This window comes from Motacilla alba, chromosome 2, assembly GCF_015832195.1.
Source record: "Motacilla alba alba isolate MOTALB_02 chromosome 2, Motacilla_alba_V1.0_pri, whole genome shotgun sequence".
NCBI lineage: Eukaryota > Metazoa > Chordata > Aves > Passeriformes > Motacillidae > Motacilla > Motacilla alba.
In genome coordinates, this window is record NC_052017.1 from 28,543,003 (window position 1) to 28,561,157 (window position 18,155).

Genomic DNA, 18,155 nt, shown 5'->3' on the forward strand with positions numbered 1-18,155 from the left:
GTTTCAAACTGTTCTTCCATTCCCCCAATTTTTTTTTAAACTTACTATCTCTGCACACTGAATGAGCTAAGGACATCTGTGAAATCCACTTCTGTGTCTCAGATACATTCATGACATTTTTCAGTATGCAGTGGATTTATTAGTACAATTTACACGTGCATCACTGTCTTGAAGGCTTCTGAATACTGATCAAAATCAACTATTATGCACTTTTGTGAAGTGAGATTTACCAATAATTCAAACAGATGAAATCAAATTCCACTAAAATATTTAAAAGTTCTTCTAAAACCTTGCCATGTTTTTCACATATACATTGCTTGCATTTGCAAAAGAGTATTTGTTGATAATTCAGTAGCCAGGAAAGGATGAGGTATTTTTCTATCACTCTTCATACTTAAAAATATTGATTTTTTTTTCTCAAAGTCTTCTATTTCATGCTAACCAGACTTAATTTCTCCTCAATAATTAATCTTAAACATAAAAATGTCTAAATTAAATGTAAGTTCTGATTACATATTTTAAAAAACTGTGGAATTTCTAACTGAACAGGGACCTATTCTGAAGTAGAGGTCAAAATTAAAATCTTTCTGTAAAACTGATTTTACAGTACAATTTTACTATATTATTATTACTATACAAATAGTGACCCTGAGGAAAAAAAAGGAACAATAGGTTCCACTTTTATCTTACCATGATGAACTCTGTGATGACTGGGAGTATTAAGTATCCATTCCAGAGGCCCAAGTTTGGTGATAACCTTAAAAAATGTAATGTTTCAATGAACTTGAAAATACTGTATAAGACCAAGAAGAATTAGGGAAATGAAAAGAAGGAAAAGCTAAAGAGAGGATGTTTATCTTCTGGAGAACTGCATAGAAAGACAGAAGTGAAATATTTTTTTCTGAACCATTTCCCTGTATTACAGTTACAGAAATTTTTATTTAAATATTAAAATACAAGTTATAAATTAAATTTCTTTTTGATGCAGAAGCTAATTTCTTTTGATCTAAAAGTGAATTGTTTTTATCTTTATTCCATGAGAATCTTTGAGAGAATTGGCAATCATGAACTGATAACAGGATGGAATCACAGGGAACTGATTGTCCCAGTGTACTAAGCACTGGTGAGGCTGCACCTTGAGTACTGTGTTCAGTTTTGGGCCTCTCACTTCCAGAAAGGAAAGTGAGGTGCTGGAGCATGTCCAGAGAAGGGCAACAGAGCTGCTGAAGGGTCTAGAAAACATGTTATGTGAGGAGTGACTGAGGGAACTGGGATTGTTTAGCCTGGAGACAAGGAGGCTTGGAAGAACTTCACTGCTCTGTACCTCCCTGAAAGTAGGTTGTAGTGAGGTGTGGGTTGGTTTCTTCTGCCATGTCCCAAATGAAAGGACAAGAGGAAATGGCTTTAAGTTGTGCCAGAGGAGGTTTACATTGGATATTAGAAAAAAAAAATCACTGGAAGAGTGTTTAGGCATTGGAATAAATTGCTCAGGGAGGTGGTGGAGTCAGTATCTCTGGAAAAGTTCCAGAGGTATCTGGATGGGGCAACTGGGGGATATGGCTTAGGGGTCATTCTGGTGATGCTGGGTTGATGGTTTGACTCGCTAGTCTTAAAGGTCACTTATAGCCTTGATGATTCTGTGATTCCACACAAATTGTTTCCCTCATTTTTCTTATCCCTATCCAGTGACACTGATTGGGATTCAGTGCAACTCTATGATACCAGTTTTGCAAACACTTTATGTCCGCAAATAGGTGCCACTGACCCAGAAACAAGTACTCCTTCCCCCTTCAGTACATTTCACTGCTTGTTTCCTCTATCAGTAACCCTCTTCTACCCTGGCACAAATGCATTAACACAACAAACCTGACTGGGGAACTGAAGCAAATAAAAACTGCCTTTGTTTTGTTTTTCTAAGTCAGTTTAACTAGATCAGTTCCTGATTTTTGTTCAATATATGGTCACTGTCATGAGTTGGAGGCATGAAGAGACAGTAGATCAGCATAAATTCATCATCTACAATGAGGAGCTACAATCTAAGGCAATGAATCCACAATACAGAAAGATAGCCTTGATCATTTTATTAACAACCCAAAAATTATAGAAAGTATCTATTGCCAAAAGCCACCTCTAGTGTTTCAAGCTTTGTCAAAAAATGCTGACGAATTAAGTTTGTGTCAGCGGGCTTTCTGCTAAATTAGGTACTCTCAGCTACCATGGAATAAGAGGAAAGACAGCACTGACTTCAAATTAGGTGCTTTGGTTAGCTCAACAGAAGTGTGTGGACAAACAAACAAACAAACAAACAAACAAACAAAACTAAATAAAATAATAAAATAAATACTAATAAATAAATAAATAAATAAATAAATAAAATATGTTTCTGACTAATAGTAGTGGAAGTATTTTCTTTGAACACAGAAACTATTCCTTAATCCCAAATCCATATGTCACAAAGTGATGCAATCACTGGATGATCAGAAAGGACATCTATTCACAATACATTCTGAAACAGTATCTATTCACCATGTCTGATTATGGCCATAATGTCTGGGCATTAAATGGGAGCAGGGGGCATTAAAGCAGCTAAATAAAAATGCTTAGACCTTAAGAAACAAATCCAAGAATCTATAATTATTTTCCTTTTAGGGAATTTAATTAGTAAATTTAATACTCATATTGCCAAAAGGGGTGATCTGTAACATAATAATAGAAATAAGATAATAATGGCAAAAAAACCAAAACCAAACAACATTGAGAGGGACAGTCATTACTCACGAGAGCATGTCCTAAAAAGGATTTTCATTCCTTTAAGGTTTACAGAACAAAGTCCTGAAATACAGCACTTCCATGTCTCTTTCAGTTACAGTTCTTCAAGTGCAAGTAGATTTAGATTCAAAAAGCAGACTTAGGATATTCCTCAGATGTATTTAAATTGTTATGAATCAGGTAAAGATAATAAAAGGAAAAAGTAACATTTTTTAATTTTTTCTCCTCAATAACTGCAAAAATAACATCTACTTAATTGGTTAAGTAGAGAATTTCTGTAATTAAAGGAGTATAGAAATACCAAAATTCTTCACATACATAGAACTGTAATATTTGGACCATCTTTCTCAAAATCCTCCTCACACTTGACTGGAAAAACGGAATCCTGAGACAAGTTTGTTTTGTTTCATTTAGCTCAGAAGCCAAGGACAACATAAGCAGGATCAACTCTCCCTCAAAATAAGTTCAAGTCTGAAAAGACCACCTAAAGGTAAGAAACAATCCATCATTCTTGCTAGTTCCATTTTCTGCCCTTCTCAAGCAGAACATCCCACTGTTTTAAGATATGTGAGATGTGACCATTAAATTAATTTAAAATCTAAGACAAATGTTTTGAATTGAACTGCAGCCCGGCACCTGAGAGAACATTGATTTATCTAATAGACCACAACTAACTTTGATCCAGTTGGTTTTAATATAATTTTAGCTCAGTATTTTAACATTTTTTTGTAAAAATAAACCAAGTGTGCACTAGGAGATCAGGGAATCAGTAAGCAGTTTTCACCTTTATCCTACCGGTGGATTATAAGAAAATGTTCTCAGAATGAATGCCTTCAGGTCTCAATATCCAGCTGGTTGAATTAAAATTTTAAAGCTAAAATTAATCCTTTTGAAAGTCTACATAGACTTTCTTATGCTAAAGCAGAACTTTTTGTCTTGGGACTCTCTAAGGACCTCAGGGTAAATCTTTATATAAATTTATATACAGAACTTTAAATAAATTTTTCTGACTAATAATAGTGGAAGTATTTTATTTGGATAACGAAACCGCTCTCACCCTTTAAAACAGGCTTCCTTTGAGGGATGAAATTTAAAAATCTACTGAAATATCTTCTCTATGTCATAATTAGTGATTGATACCCAAGCCTACTTTGATTAATTATTCACTCAAGGTCACCTCCATTGCAAAGACAATTTAGCCCCACTCTGACAAAAAAATAATCTGAGAGAACAATCATAACCACATGACTTTAAAGCTCAGAGGGAGTGCAAAACTCTCTACCTGATGAAGCAAAAATTCTAGTATGTTGACATTAGCAATCCATAAATCAATGCTTTGTCTAAAACACATCAAAATATTTTTTCACCAGATAGTCAAAATAGTACAGGGTGCTATTTCTAGAAACTTCTTTTGCCATCAGTAGGTTTACTAGTAGATACTTAGCTCATTCCTAAAAAAACCATAAAAAACTGTTGTCAGAGGAAAAACTTTGGTGCCAAAAATTATAAATGCATAAATGCTATAAATATAACCATATATGTTTCCAACATACAGAAATATATCACCACTGAAAAGCTGAATTTTGAAAGCTCTTGCAGCACTTACACATCAAACAACATAGCTCTTTTGTTTAAATTTGTTGAATTTTTCTATATTCTGCCATCTTACCTGGGGCAAAACTCCTACAAGCAGATTTTTCACCTAAGTAAATTGGATAGGATAGCAAGACAATTTTTACCAGACATGATTCTGACATGGTCATGTCAAGCTGACAGGAACTTACTGCAGCCATATTGAAAGAAATTAATTTTGTAAGAACTGACTCATAGCAACATTTAATGTGGTATAGCAACGGCCCTGATTCAAAAGAATAATCCAGAGAGAAGAAAGGCAGTGGCAGGTATCCTACTTACCCATCTACCTTTCATCTGTCAGTCTATCCTTGTTTCTGTGTCTTTATTATGTCCAGACATTTTCCTTGGAGAATGGCAATTTTAAAGGAGCTCATGAGCATTCTTTGTAGCGGTAACCTGGCTTAGACTGTGGTTACAACCAGTCACCAAAGCACATAGACCACTAAGTTTCAGCCATTCAGACAGAAAAACATCTTCAGCTTACAATATCACTGTATTCAAATTGGTTTCTTAGAGCAAGAGCTTTCACAATCACATATCAGGAAAAAAAGTGAACTTCGTAAAGAACACCAAACAAATGTGATAAGAAGATGAGCTTAGTTTTTATGCTTGTAATTTGGATTTTCACTTTAAAAAATCTGCTACTCTAATTTTTGTATCTGACCTTTTTATTGTAAAGTATTCTAAAAAGTAAAAGAACAAAAGCTGAAATGTTATTGTTCCATAACCCTACCATCAGTACTTCAACACTTATTTCATACTACTCAAAAGGTCTGCTTGTAAATGTAAAATATTCTTATTCTATATATCATCAATTTAAAGTGATTTGGGGAATAGAGCAAAATAGCTACCGATACCCTAAAAGTTGAAATACCCCAACTGTTGTCCAATGATAGCCTTATCTGTATTTTGACCATTAAACTGGGGGTTAACAGTTAGTGTTTGTTTCCCTGATACAGACACCTACTGTTCTAAATCAACTCCTGTCTGCAATTTTTCCTTTCTCAATTAACACATCATGTGCACCTACATTCCCATGCCAGTGACCCATAGATGAACTGCAACATTCCAACAAAACTCTTTTCCTGTTTCCTTTTTTTTGTAACATCCCATTGCCACAAAAATAATTTTTCACTTGTCAAAATCCTTACAAATGGACTAAGTAAACTACCTGCAAATCAAATATGTAGGCATCTTACATATTTATGTTATAAAAGATTTTTCCACAAAACATGTATTCTTCTTTCTTTCTTTTCTTTAAAAACCAACACATTTCCTCTTTTATACTTGGTATCAATAAACAATAAAGCAGAATTACTGACAGTAATTGAAGCAACTCCAAAAGCAATGTACTAAATAAGGCATACTTAGGAATACTTTTCATACATTACTGAATAAAATATCTTGGTATTGAAATCTTCAACTATAGATGATAGAAACTAAATGGATTTTTTTTCCTACAATAGTCATTCTTATATAAAGATGTTTCCATTGTGACAGCAATCCCTCTCCTAAAGGGAAAGAATATTATGCAATATCTCTTGTGGCATGTAAGCACCTCCGTTTGCGGTCTCAGAGTTTGTCAGCACCAAGGGAAATCTTTATTGCCTGGTACCTGCACCACTTCAATGTAGTTCTTGTTTAAGTAATGAGAAAAAATCGTGACATGAAATCCAAGGGAAACTTTACATCTTGTGTAACAACTCCTCCTGTCACCACTACCACATGAATCTTTACTTAGCTCTGTTTCAACGTCAATGTTAGGAAGCAATGTCAACTGAGTAAAGCAGGCAACCTTGCAGTAAAACTATTCGCATATAAAAAAGTTCAGGGTTGATTTTTTTTCCTTTGAGCATAAGAAAAGCTGTTTGTAGCACAGCATTGCTTTCAATTTCATGGTGTTACTGATCTACAGGACAGAAGAGGGTAAATTCATCCCTGGAGCATCACTACAGAGCACTCTAAACTTAACTTTGGGCTTTCTGTTAGACTAGTTGGTAGTAAAACACATATTACAAGTCATTTCCTCACCAAAATCAAGGTAAGATTCTTATTCCTGGCATATAAATCTATATTTCAGACAGCATGGTGGGGAAATTTTAAAATATGACCTTAATTACATTCCCCAGTAGAGCTGCTGTGTTAATTCAGGACAACACACCCATGTATTTATACAGATGGCTCTGGTGACCAGATTTGCCATGAAAAATCTCTACAGGGAAGCTGAGGAAAGGCAGAACTCCAAGGATATGTGCTTGTCTGCCAGTTTCACACTTTGAAATCCTTGGCAAACTCTGATTTATACACTGCCAACTGTTTTCCTATCTGATTAGGCAGTTTTCTACTCCAGTAAGCATGTAAAATGGATATAGCTGAATTTCCACACTGAGGAGTGAAAAAACAATATTTATAGTTTAGAAATAAAACAAGTGAGAGGAATCAGGCATGTTGGGATCATAAAGAGTTTCATAGAGGGTGAATTTCTGATAAATCTGGATTGTAGGAATGGGAGGTAAAAGCCTAGTTTTAATGGACAGTCTGGTTTAGAGCATATTTATAGAATAAACATGCAGACTTAAGAAATGTGTCTATAATAAATTATCTTGAAGGCAGGCTGTTGTCACTTTCCATTGTTTTACACATCAACTAGGAGGTAAGGTTTGAATCAAACTGGCATCTTACATGAATATTAAGTTAACTGTTTCAACAAGTGGATGCAACCTTTTTGCTTTCTTTATAGGTCCAATTAAGCCTTGTGGGAAAGGTGAGCACATATAGGAAATTTCAATCAATTTTTCCACTAAAAATGAAAAAACAGTAACTGATTGGTTTAATTGCAGCATTACAAATAGCAGAGCATGGAGCAAGTCACACTTCCAGTCATATATCAAGTTAAACATTTTAAACAAACTCCAGGAGAAATATCGCTATACAATTTCAGTATTTTTCAGCAGCCTGACAAATACATTCTGGCAATTGCAGGAAAAAAACCCGAAAGTCATAAATCAGTATGCCAGCCCTGAAATAAACTAAAATATAGCCAAGTGAGGCTCTTCATCTTCCTTTCTAAACAGATATAAAAAATAGACAGCAGCCTATACTTTGTGATTTTAACAAAGAAGGGTCTTTCAAATTTTCTGTTGGCTTTGAAGCTATAACTAAATATATTCTCAATGAGTACAAGCCATGAGAAAAACTCAAAAGCATTATGTGTAATATGTTAAGACGGAAAAAGAGGCATTTTTTAACAAAGAACAGAATCTCTAACATTATTATGTGGTATCCTTTTATTATTACATTAAATGTATTTGGTAAATGAGTTGTTTAGATTATTTTTCCAGGACACAGAATGTACTGAACTGTGTTACATCTCTAAGTAGCTCATTTCACTTTTATCTTGATAATTCTCCAGGGACCTAACAGACGGAAGTGACCTAAATAAAATTTGTTAAGTACAATCTTTAGTTTTAGGGTTTCTGCAGGCAGATTAGCAATAGTCAAGCTCACTGTTGCTGAAGTGAACATTTCACAGGTGTTGCCTGCAAGAAGTCTTTGGGCAAGGAACAGAAGCCAACACTCAAACTCTAGGACTTAACAATTAGGATCCAAATTGCAGTCACTGATTATGTTTTTGTCCCATAAACTTTGTATTTCTGGCCTCACTAGTAACCAAGCTTCAACAGGGATATGGGAGGATTCTTCTGTCTGGATTGCTGCCCATCAAATGCAGACCACCAACATAACCCTAATTATCATGGAATAGCACTTTTGAATGAAAAAGATCATGGCTTCTGTGCTGCACGTTGAACTCAGAGCTACTGGGTGCACAGCATTATTAAAACAGGAGTTCACACAGAGTTAAAATAGGAGGCTCATCCTGACACTACTAAAGTGGAGCACTGGCATTCTGAATCATCACTGAGCTTTTAGGTGCCAAGGAAGGAACGCCAAACTTCATCCTGCTATGTTTTTCCTGATTATACTGTGTTCAAGCACAACCTGCACTTAGCAGGACAGGAACAGTGTGCTCTTTTATGAATGTTTTATTTTCTCTCTGTTATTCTTCTTATTTAAAACAAATAGCAGAGTTATATGCCTTATATATCTAGAAAGACAATACTTTTCTCCCCTCATGGGGCAAGTGAAACACGGAAAACTGGAACTTATTTTACAGTTATTGTAAGTATTTGTGTTTAATGATAGTGTTGTAAGCTTTGCCCTTTTCTGTGTTCTGGCAAGTGCAATGATGACAAGACTTTGATCCTACAGGTTGGTCAGAAAATCTAATAAGCCATTTTGGCAGACAGGCTGGATTGAAGCAGTGAGATCTCTTTGTTTCTTGGAATCACGCTTAAGTTTTAATGTCTGTATTGCATATATAGCCCATCTGGACCTACAAAGTCACTGTCTGCATTTAAGAAAGTATGTTTATCTTCCTGGTGTTTTTTGAATTTGTTTTCACTCCAGAGTAAGCATGTGATTTGAGAGTTTGGAGCAGACAAATAATAAATTTATGAGTGACAAAAGCATCAGCTATCAGAAATGGGGCAAGAACTTTCTTTTGTAAACCAGAGTTTGGTTCTTTATGCAAATCAACAAACAGTTCTTTTCCTATTGTTTTTAAAATAATTCCTTGGATCTTTGTTACAGTAAGAAAGTATGCAATAGGCTGTGGATGATGTCACCTGTTTCTAGGAATTCTAGTTAAATCATCACGTCATTGAATGTTCACTGGCACAATCTTGAACATCAGACTAGGAGAACGGCTGTAATCACCTCTAATTACCTTCATCCCTTTGATCACTTTTAGCAAAAGTCTTCTGAATAGTAAGTTTCTGATTGTTTGTAACCTGACAGGGACAGATGTGCATGTTTCCAATTTAAATGAAAGGGAACATCAGACAGAGCCGTGTCTATTTTTGGCTAACATGACCAAATTACAGGAAAGAAATTCATTATTTCATTAAATGAAGCAATGTACTGGAATAAAAAAAAAGGTTTTCTTGGGGTATGGTTTTTGAATTCAAAGTGACCTTCTAGAATCAAGTTCAAGAGATACTGCAATTTCACAAATCTACTCAATACATTGGGTTATTACTGATTTTCCCGTTTACAGATGATACTTTTTAGATTAAGAAAAAAATCAACAAAAAACCCTCCAACAAACACAAAACAAAACAATAGCAGCAAAACAAAAGCAAAATGACATTTCTTATCCTGGCCAGAAGATCAGATCAGATCTGATCACCATACTCAGATCAGATCAGTCCACCATACTCTATTTCCAATGTGATCCATTCAATACCACCTGTATGCCATGATTTTGCAAACACTTTCATGTGTTAAATTTGACTCATATCTTACTGACCTTATAAGAAATATTCACAGTCCAGTAAACTAATAATGAATAAATATATATATATATACTTAGTAAATATATGACTATATAAGCAATAAATATATTAATTATAAAGAATAAATATAAGACTTTGTAAATCAGGCCCAGAGATAGTTTCCCTTCCTAACAAAGCATCTCCTTTTTATCTGCAAACTATTCAATACTTCCACTCTTTACCAAAACCTCCTTCAGCTCCACAAATCAACCACAAGAATAAAACTATCTTCTTTCCAATACAAACACTAAAACATGTAACAGTCAAATAAGTTTTTTAATAGACAAATAAGTTTTGTTAAAATGCTTTTTAAATTCAAAGTATTATTTCTTGATAAAATTTACTTTTCTGTTTTGAGAAATGGATTAGAAAACTACTGCAAGTACTTTTCTAAGAAATAGATGAAATAGACTTTGTAACATTTTTTTTTTTTACTCCTGAAATCCCATCTTGCTTATTTAAATGAGACTACAGCAGACAATGCAGAGACAATAGGTCCAAGAAAATTGAAAAATAAAATTTGCAAAGAAATAGACCAATCTCAATTGTTAGGATCTGGAAACTAATAACTGAATATTTTGTCTATTGTTTCATAATGTCACTTATTTATCACAGTGTCCTGATTGCAATTCTGTCACCCATTTCTTTCACCATCCAACAGACTTTTGTCTCAAACAGCCTCTGCTTGAAAAGACAAATAAGTCCTCTAGAGTTTCAAGAATAGTTTTTGGTACTGATACGATGGTAATCAGAGGTGTACTGCTACTTAGAAGAACTTATGTACACTTTTTTAATGTATGCTTTTTATCTATTTTCCTTTATTTCACCTGGTGCCTCAATCTGTTTGTTTAATTTCCTTATTGTAAAATAAAGTCAAAACAAAACAGGTTTTTTTTTCTGAATCTGGCCATCTTCCTAGGTATGATCTGATTGATGCAATAATTCAAGGACTGGGCCACAAGAGCTCACCTGAACTCAGGGAGCCCAGATGGCTGTGCAGGGCATGAAAGAAGGAAGAATTCCCAATTCTTCTCTTCCAAAGCTTTCCCTTAAAGAAAACTGAGCAGAAGCCAAAGGTAAAACAAGACTTAGACAAAAACTTAGACCCGTACACAATGTGAGTGCATAAGTGAAAAATGTCCTTTGGACAAATACGATACACTTCCTCAGCAAGTTTCAGTTTTACTAATGGGTGTTTTCTGATAAAACCAACTGTATTTTTTCCTGTATCTGTAGCCATTTTATGCCTCTCTTTCCAGTCTGCATGAGGTGTTGCTAAAATTATTCCCATTCCTCACCTGTTTTCACCCATGTTACTTCTGTTTAATAGTTGTGGCTCACCTTTTTCTGCTCCCACAGCTGGATGAGGTAGAGAGACTTAAACAAGAGATGCCTTTAAAAATCTGACTTCTGTGAGTATGCTAAAGGGCAGATCATATTCTTTCCTTAAATTAGAAAATTAAACAGAAACCAATACATGTCAAAGATCAAATAGGCAAGGAATAATCGGCTGCTGCAATTACTACCATCAGGGACTGGATCAGTTGATATTTTCTAAATACAGTTTGACATCTCATAAAAATTACAGCTAAACCAACAGAAACTAATTTCTGTTTTTCACAGGTGTCTATCAGGTTTTAAACACACCTAACTTTTTGGTTGTAATAAATGCATAATAGAAGGATATCGTTTAATATAAGCCATAGACCTTCTGAATCACCTGCGAAAATAAACTGAAATGGAGTATTTCTGTCTGTCAGTAACAGTCCTAAACCATTCTGTGGCTTTTGAAAAATTAGTTTTTTAGTGCCCTTTGACTATAGGTTTTTGTGGTTTTTTGTTGTTTTTTTTTTTTTTTTTGTTTGGTTTTTTTTTGGTTTTGTTTTGGTTTTTTTTTTGGTTTTTTTGTTGTTTTTTTTTACTTCCCTTATGTTCTAGATGAGAATGGTCTGTCTGGTCACAGACCATTTCCCCCAGACTGTTTAAGAGTAGATCTGAGCTATTCAATTGACCTGAACAGTACAGGATAGAACAAAAAATTCTTTTTTTCTTGATTTACTGAGATCACACAACCATAGAACCCTTTAGATTGGAAAAGAGCTTTACGATCATCAAGTCCAATAGTTAACCCATCACTGTCAAATGTTATCCTCAGGGGTCTTCTTGGGTTATCTTTTTTTTTTCTTCATTTTTCATTTAAATAAATTACTAGGAGTTTATTTCAATGCTTTGGTGCTACTTAGAGATTTATTTTGAATCCTTGACAAAATCCTTTGATAATTTCAGATTGTCATGTACATGGTGCAATATTCATAGAATCATTAAGATTGGAAAAGACCTACAAGACCATCAACTCCTACCTTTGACTAAACACCACCACATCACTTAACAATAGCACTAAGTGTCATGACCAGTCATTTCTTGAGCACTTCCAGGGATGGTGACTACATCACTTCCTTGGAAGCCCGTTCCAATGCTTAACTACACTTTCAACTAATATATTTTTCATGATGTTCAACCTGAACCTCCCCTAACACAGCTTGAGGCCATTTCCCCTGGTTCTGCCACTGGTTGCCCTGGAGAAGAAAATGGCTCCCACGTGGCTGCAGCTTCCTTTCAGGCAGTTGTAGAGAGGATAAGGCCCCCCCGAGTCTCCTCTTCTCCAGGTTAAACACTCCCAGATCCCTCAGGCGCTCTCATAAGACTTGTGCACCAGACCCTTCACCAGCTCCATTGCCCTTCACTGGACAGGCTCCAGCACCTCAATGTCTTCTGGTGAGGGACCCAGAACTGGACACAGGATTCAAGGTGCGGCCTCACCAATGCCGAGTACAGGGTGGCAATCCCTGCCCTGGTCCTTCTGGCCACACCACTGCTGATCCAGACCAGGATACTATTGGCCTTCTTGGCCACCTGGGCATACACATTGGATCATGTTCAGCTGCTGTCAACTAGCACCCTCATATTCTTCCCTGCTTGGCTGCTCTCCAGCCACTCTTCCTTTAGCCCTGCATGGGGTGGTTGTGATCAAAATGCAAGACCTGGCACTCAGCTTCGTGAGTCATATCTCATATCTCTGGTCTTGGCCCATTGATCAAGGATGCAGTGAAAAAAAAAGTAGTTGAACACAAATGCATGACATAAGTCTCAACGTTGTATTTTCACTTTAGTATACAAAACTTTATTAATTTCAGGCATGCCTTTCCTGTATCAATAGTCCATTCTAATAATAAACACTAGTAAAAGAATCCAGCACCAGAAAAATAGTATAATTTTTATATAAGATTTATAGAGCTGTATTATGCTGTGTTATTCTATATAAAATTACAAAAACTAATGCATACCAAGCATGTAGGAAATACAGAAGTCTAAATGAGGTAGAACAAATGTGTGCTTTTGATCTTTATGATAGCAGCCACAAGAATATACGAGTCACTTGAGTTAAAATAAAATAGACCACGTCTGATCTGCTGGTAGTAAAGCTGGACAAAAACTGATATAACAAATAATGAGACAGGTCAAAGTTATAACACAGGAAACATCTCTTAATATTTTTTAAAGCAACACTGGACACATGTAAAATTTAAATATAGGAAAATACCAGGGATTGTATTTGGCTATAATCTTTTGCTCTAGGCTGAAACATGGCATAGAAAGTTTCAGAAGAGCATGATCACTATTTTTAATTACTAAATTAATTTAAATTACTCTCAAAACAAAACATCTTCCCTCAGAAACTTTTTTCATGCACTTAAATTCTTTCCTACTACTTATATACATCTTGTTTTCTTCTATCAAAGAAAAAAATTCTGCATGTACTTTGCCTTTCAGTCCTGTATGAAAAAAAATCACCATCTATCAAGAAAAAGAGATTTTTTTCTCCCTCTATCTTAATACATTTTATTTTTTCTTCAAGAGGAAGATGTGCAATCAAAAGTCATGAAGTGACCGTTTCCAAACATCTTTGACTAGTCAATGTGGGCCAAAACTGTATCAGGAAATTGATACTGATGAAAAGCAATAGAAATCTGGGGGGAAAAAATTATCAATTGCTTCTTCATTTTACAAGCAAACTAGTACATTACTATAACATTACATTGGCAGAATGGAAATAATGAAGTGTATCTCCCTATGACCCCTAATCATCAGCACCCTCCACAGGCTCCTAGAGGACACCAGAGCTGCTGGGGGATAAAAAATATCTGCTCTCAGAGCAAGGGCTAGAAGCACTTACTGAGACAGGATGTTGTTTGCTATAGAACCCCAGGCTACAGCCCTGAACAAACCCTGTATGTGAGAAAACTGGCAGAAACAGAGACTTGAAGAAAGGATTTTCATATTAATAAAATCTGTGTAAGAAAATTAGGATCATTAAAATCCAGAAAAGGACGATTAGAAAAAAAAAGAGCAGCAACAGATTTAAACAGTTAATTGTGATAGCTGTTGCAAAGGAAACCAAATACAATGGTGAAGCATCATACTAATTTCACCAAAAATATAGGGTAACATAAGCCTGAATGGCTGATACCATTTTCCTTCCTTTCCTTACTTTTTTCTGTCAATGCCTTGCCCTTGGGAGCAGGAAATCTGCTAATACATGGTGTAACCCTATTTCTATTTCAACATAATTTTTGACCTTAGAGCATGACTCCAACATATTTCAACCGATTTCAGCTGTGCTATAAAATCAACAATATCAACATTAAGAATAACTTCCCTTGTAAGCAAAGTTCTATGAGTGGATCAACTGGATTAATACAAAAGATCCATTGTTTTTCTACCAGCACAATAATTTAATAGTAAGGAGTGCTTATCTTTTCATTGAGACTGAAATTCATTCTTGTTTAGACTAGTGTCTAAACTTGGCACGTTGCATATATGCTATGGAAATTCCTTTTAAGCCTATGAAGGATTTAGCACTTTAGAGGGATGTAGGCAATTTATAAGCCTCTGAAATTCACTTTAGAAACTCTAGATGTGCACTATGGCACCAGTGCTGAGATTCATTGAGTTACTGGTACACAGCAGAATGTTAGAAACCTCTCAGTCAAGGAAGAGATGGCATCAAACACCAGAGAAGACACAGATGAGGCATATCATAATTTTAGTGGCAAATTACACTAAAACTAATTTGCAGAACCTAAAGCATGGTCAAAGAAACTTTGCTACCATAGGAGGCCTAGTATTCATTTGGTATAGTTTCAAAGAGTGCTTGAATTTTTTCAAAATATTTTAAAAAGCTTAAATGTGTATTCCTTCAGTTTATGCCACTTCTGGTGATGTATGTGACGTTTTATCTAAGCCTTTTCTATTCACATGGTGTTTTAGATCATCAGACATGAGTTAATGATTTTAGAAATATGTCCAACAGAAACAAAATGTCAACAATCAAAACTATTGGTCCACTATAACTATCTCACTTATAATTTTTTAAATTATTTTTTAATGAAACGCACAGAAAACAAAAGAAAAATCTGCAATTTAAACAACATAAACACCTAAAATATCAGATGAAGTAAATAAAATTCCCAAAGAACTGTCGTATATATCGCATTATGAAATTAGAGAGGAAAAGACATCTGTCTGAGCAGAATAAACAAAGGAGTAAGTGTCATAGAAATAATTAGCCCACAGCCCACCTGGGACTACTAACTTATAACATAAAGTACCTTTAAATACCTCTATTGTAATGTAAGGAAGAAGGCAAAGGCCACTGAACTACCTGAGAAGTGTGGGAAACATCTTGCTAATTACAGTGTGTTATTAACCATGTATGTATGTAAACTAGGTATGGTCTATGCACTCACACAACAGAAATGAAGTGGTTTATTCATAAACAAATTGCCATCAGATAATCATAGAGCATTTTTCATCTGAGAATTACTTGCATTATGAAAGAAACAATATCTGAATTTAGTTGCAACTCTAAATGATTTTTAAGAAGCACTGACTTTGGGGTATTTTTCCCTAAAATATTTATCCTAGAAATGAAATCAGCTTCAGTATCTGCCAAAAATGTTTAATAAGCTGCAAGATAGGAAAATACAGTATTAAAATAGCAAAAAGTTTTGATTCCTTACAGTTACTTTTTTTTTTCTAAATCTAATTGGGACCAACTGGCCTCATTGCTTCTTATAAACTTAGCAATATATATTCAGAAAAAGGAATAAAAATGAACAGATGTTTCTCCTTAAAGAAGTCAGACAAAGATTTTTCTTACACAATAAATCAGCTGCTAGTGGATTTCCAAGACACTGCTCCAGGCTAACTGTTTAGGTATGGCTTAAAAACCTGGTTTACCTCTGTATGTATCCAAAACTGGTAAAGTAGATTAAACTGTAAATGAACAGCGAACACCGAAGGGGGAATGAAAAGAGCCATGGGCAAGTTGAACATCTGAAAAATGAGAAAGAAAACATACATTAGATATCTAATTCTAAACTCATGGTGATACAATGAAGTACTATCAGGAGCTCAAAGCACTGCACAATATACTTGCTTCTTCTAATACATCCGCAATGCAGACATTACATAGTGTACATAGATAGTGATTATTATGTTACTACTTGATGTGCTATAGCACATGAGACAGAAATTGATCCAAAAGAGATTTCCCACAAGCCAAACTGAGCAAGCAGAAAATCCAACATAAGAATTCATAAATTCTGGTATTAGATGTTTATGCTGTGTACTATATGGAGCAGACAGCAACATAGCCTTGACATTATGGGTTGCCATATAGGGAAGAATTATCACAGATGAAGCAAGGTGCGAATTTATAACACTATAGCTTTTCCATCCAAACTCCCTACATAAGCACCATGAGGGTAAGACAGCTTACTTGGCTTTCCAAGTTAATTATAATTCTCACCTTAACTTTCTCATGGCATCTCCCATAAAGCCCCAATATAGTGCTGAGTCCTAAAAACATGCCAGCATGAAAGAAAGTATCAGAAAATCGCTTACTTGGGAAATCCTGGCATCATAGATACAGATGAAGTCCTAGGAATTTCACAATTAATTGCTTAACTGGCTGAGCAGCAGAATAAAACTTCTAAGACCTTCACACATTAAAAGTCAGTCAGCTTTCTTCAGAAAAAGGAAGATCTTGAAACATCTTATCTTTGTATTTTCTCTTTTACCTGACATTGTGTTATATCACCTGCATTGAAAAGTTAATACTTCTCTAAAATACAGAGATTTTTCCTAAACTAAACAGTAGCAGAGATATCTTCAAAGCTTTAAATCTCTTTAGCACTCAGGGAATATCTGTTTGGCCATTAAGAGCTCCCAGTGAAGCACAGGAAAATTACACAAATATATTTCTGAATTACTACTGTCCTTTTCACAAAAAATCAAATCTTTTAACATCCAAGAAGGCAGTCCAGTTGCCATGAAAGGCCTCCTGAACCAGGAATTCCTTTAGTGTAGGTCTGGACACAGCATGTAAAAGCAGTATTCTATCAGTCTTAGTCAACAAGGCTGCCCAATAGGTTACAAGTCACACTGAGGCTGTGAAACAGCTGCACTTCCACCTCAGTGATGTGACTGATGCTCTCAAGAAAGTCACCACAGACACATATCACTGTGACAAACCAATGGAGGACTAGGACCTTGCAATATCAGCTTAGTCTGCTGGCTTCAACACCAGACAATGTCTGAAACACTAGGGCAAAGCCCTGAAACCATTGCAGTATCAGCTGGCAGGGCTGCGACAGCTGGGATTTCAAAATCTACATTTAAATGCTTCATGGATCACAGCTGCCCCACAAATTACCTATGGGGTGTTTCTGTTTCTGTCTTGGAAGCTGCTTTCCAAGAAGTAAAGGAATTAAAAGGTAGTAGAGGGGGACTAAGTTTCTGTCTAATGGCATGATAACAGCAGGATTTTTTTAAAAAAGGAATGGAGAGGAAATTGATTTAAAAAAGCCCAAAAAACCAAACCAGATGGTTTTCAGATTGTTCATGGAAGTGGTTACAGGATTGAAAGCAGGGTTAAAAAATTATATGCTTTTTCCCTAAAAGTATCAGAAGCAATTTGGTGGTATTTACAGATGACTCAAAGGGGAAAGAAGGATCATCTTCATATTTATTTCCTAACTTACTTTACACAAGAGTACTAGGATTTCCCTGCTAAGTGGTGGGATGAAGGAAATTTTATATAAATCTACAGGTAAATTTGAAACTGTCAAAGGAGAATGCTTTACTAACTGCCTCACATTTTCTTGCAGTGTAAGCTTTATTTTGCACAGAAAGGATTTTAAAGATCATATACAGAAGTAGAACTCATAGGGAGAAATGAAAACTTCTTCCATACCAAGATTTTAATTTTCCTATTTGTGGTTCCACTGAAACAAG

General features: G+C 35.3%; 1 protein-coding gene across 2 annotated transcripts in view; it reads right to left on the bottom strand.

Annotated features, from left to right (window-relative positions):
• AGMO (alkylglycerol monooxygenase) overlaps positions 1-18,155 on the bottom strand; it is a 186,906-nt gene that overhangs the window by 89,441 nt on the left and 79,310 nt on the right. For both annotated transcript variants that reach the window (XM_038124924.1, XM_038124932.1), the window contains exons 5-6: positions 16,098-16,193; positions 691-757 (exon numbers count right to left, since the gene is read on the bottom strand). In XM_038124924.1, coding sequence (XP_037980852.1) covers positions 691-757; positions 16,098-16,193 — 163 coding nt within the window. The remainder of the gene's footprint in view (positions 1-690; positions 758-16,097; positions 16,194-18,155) is intronic.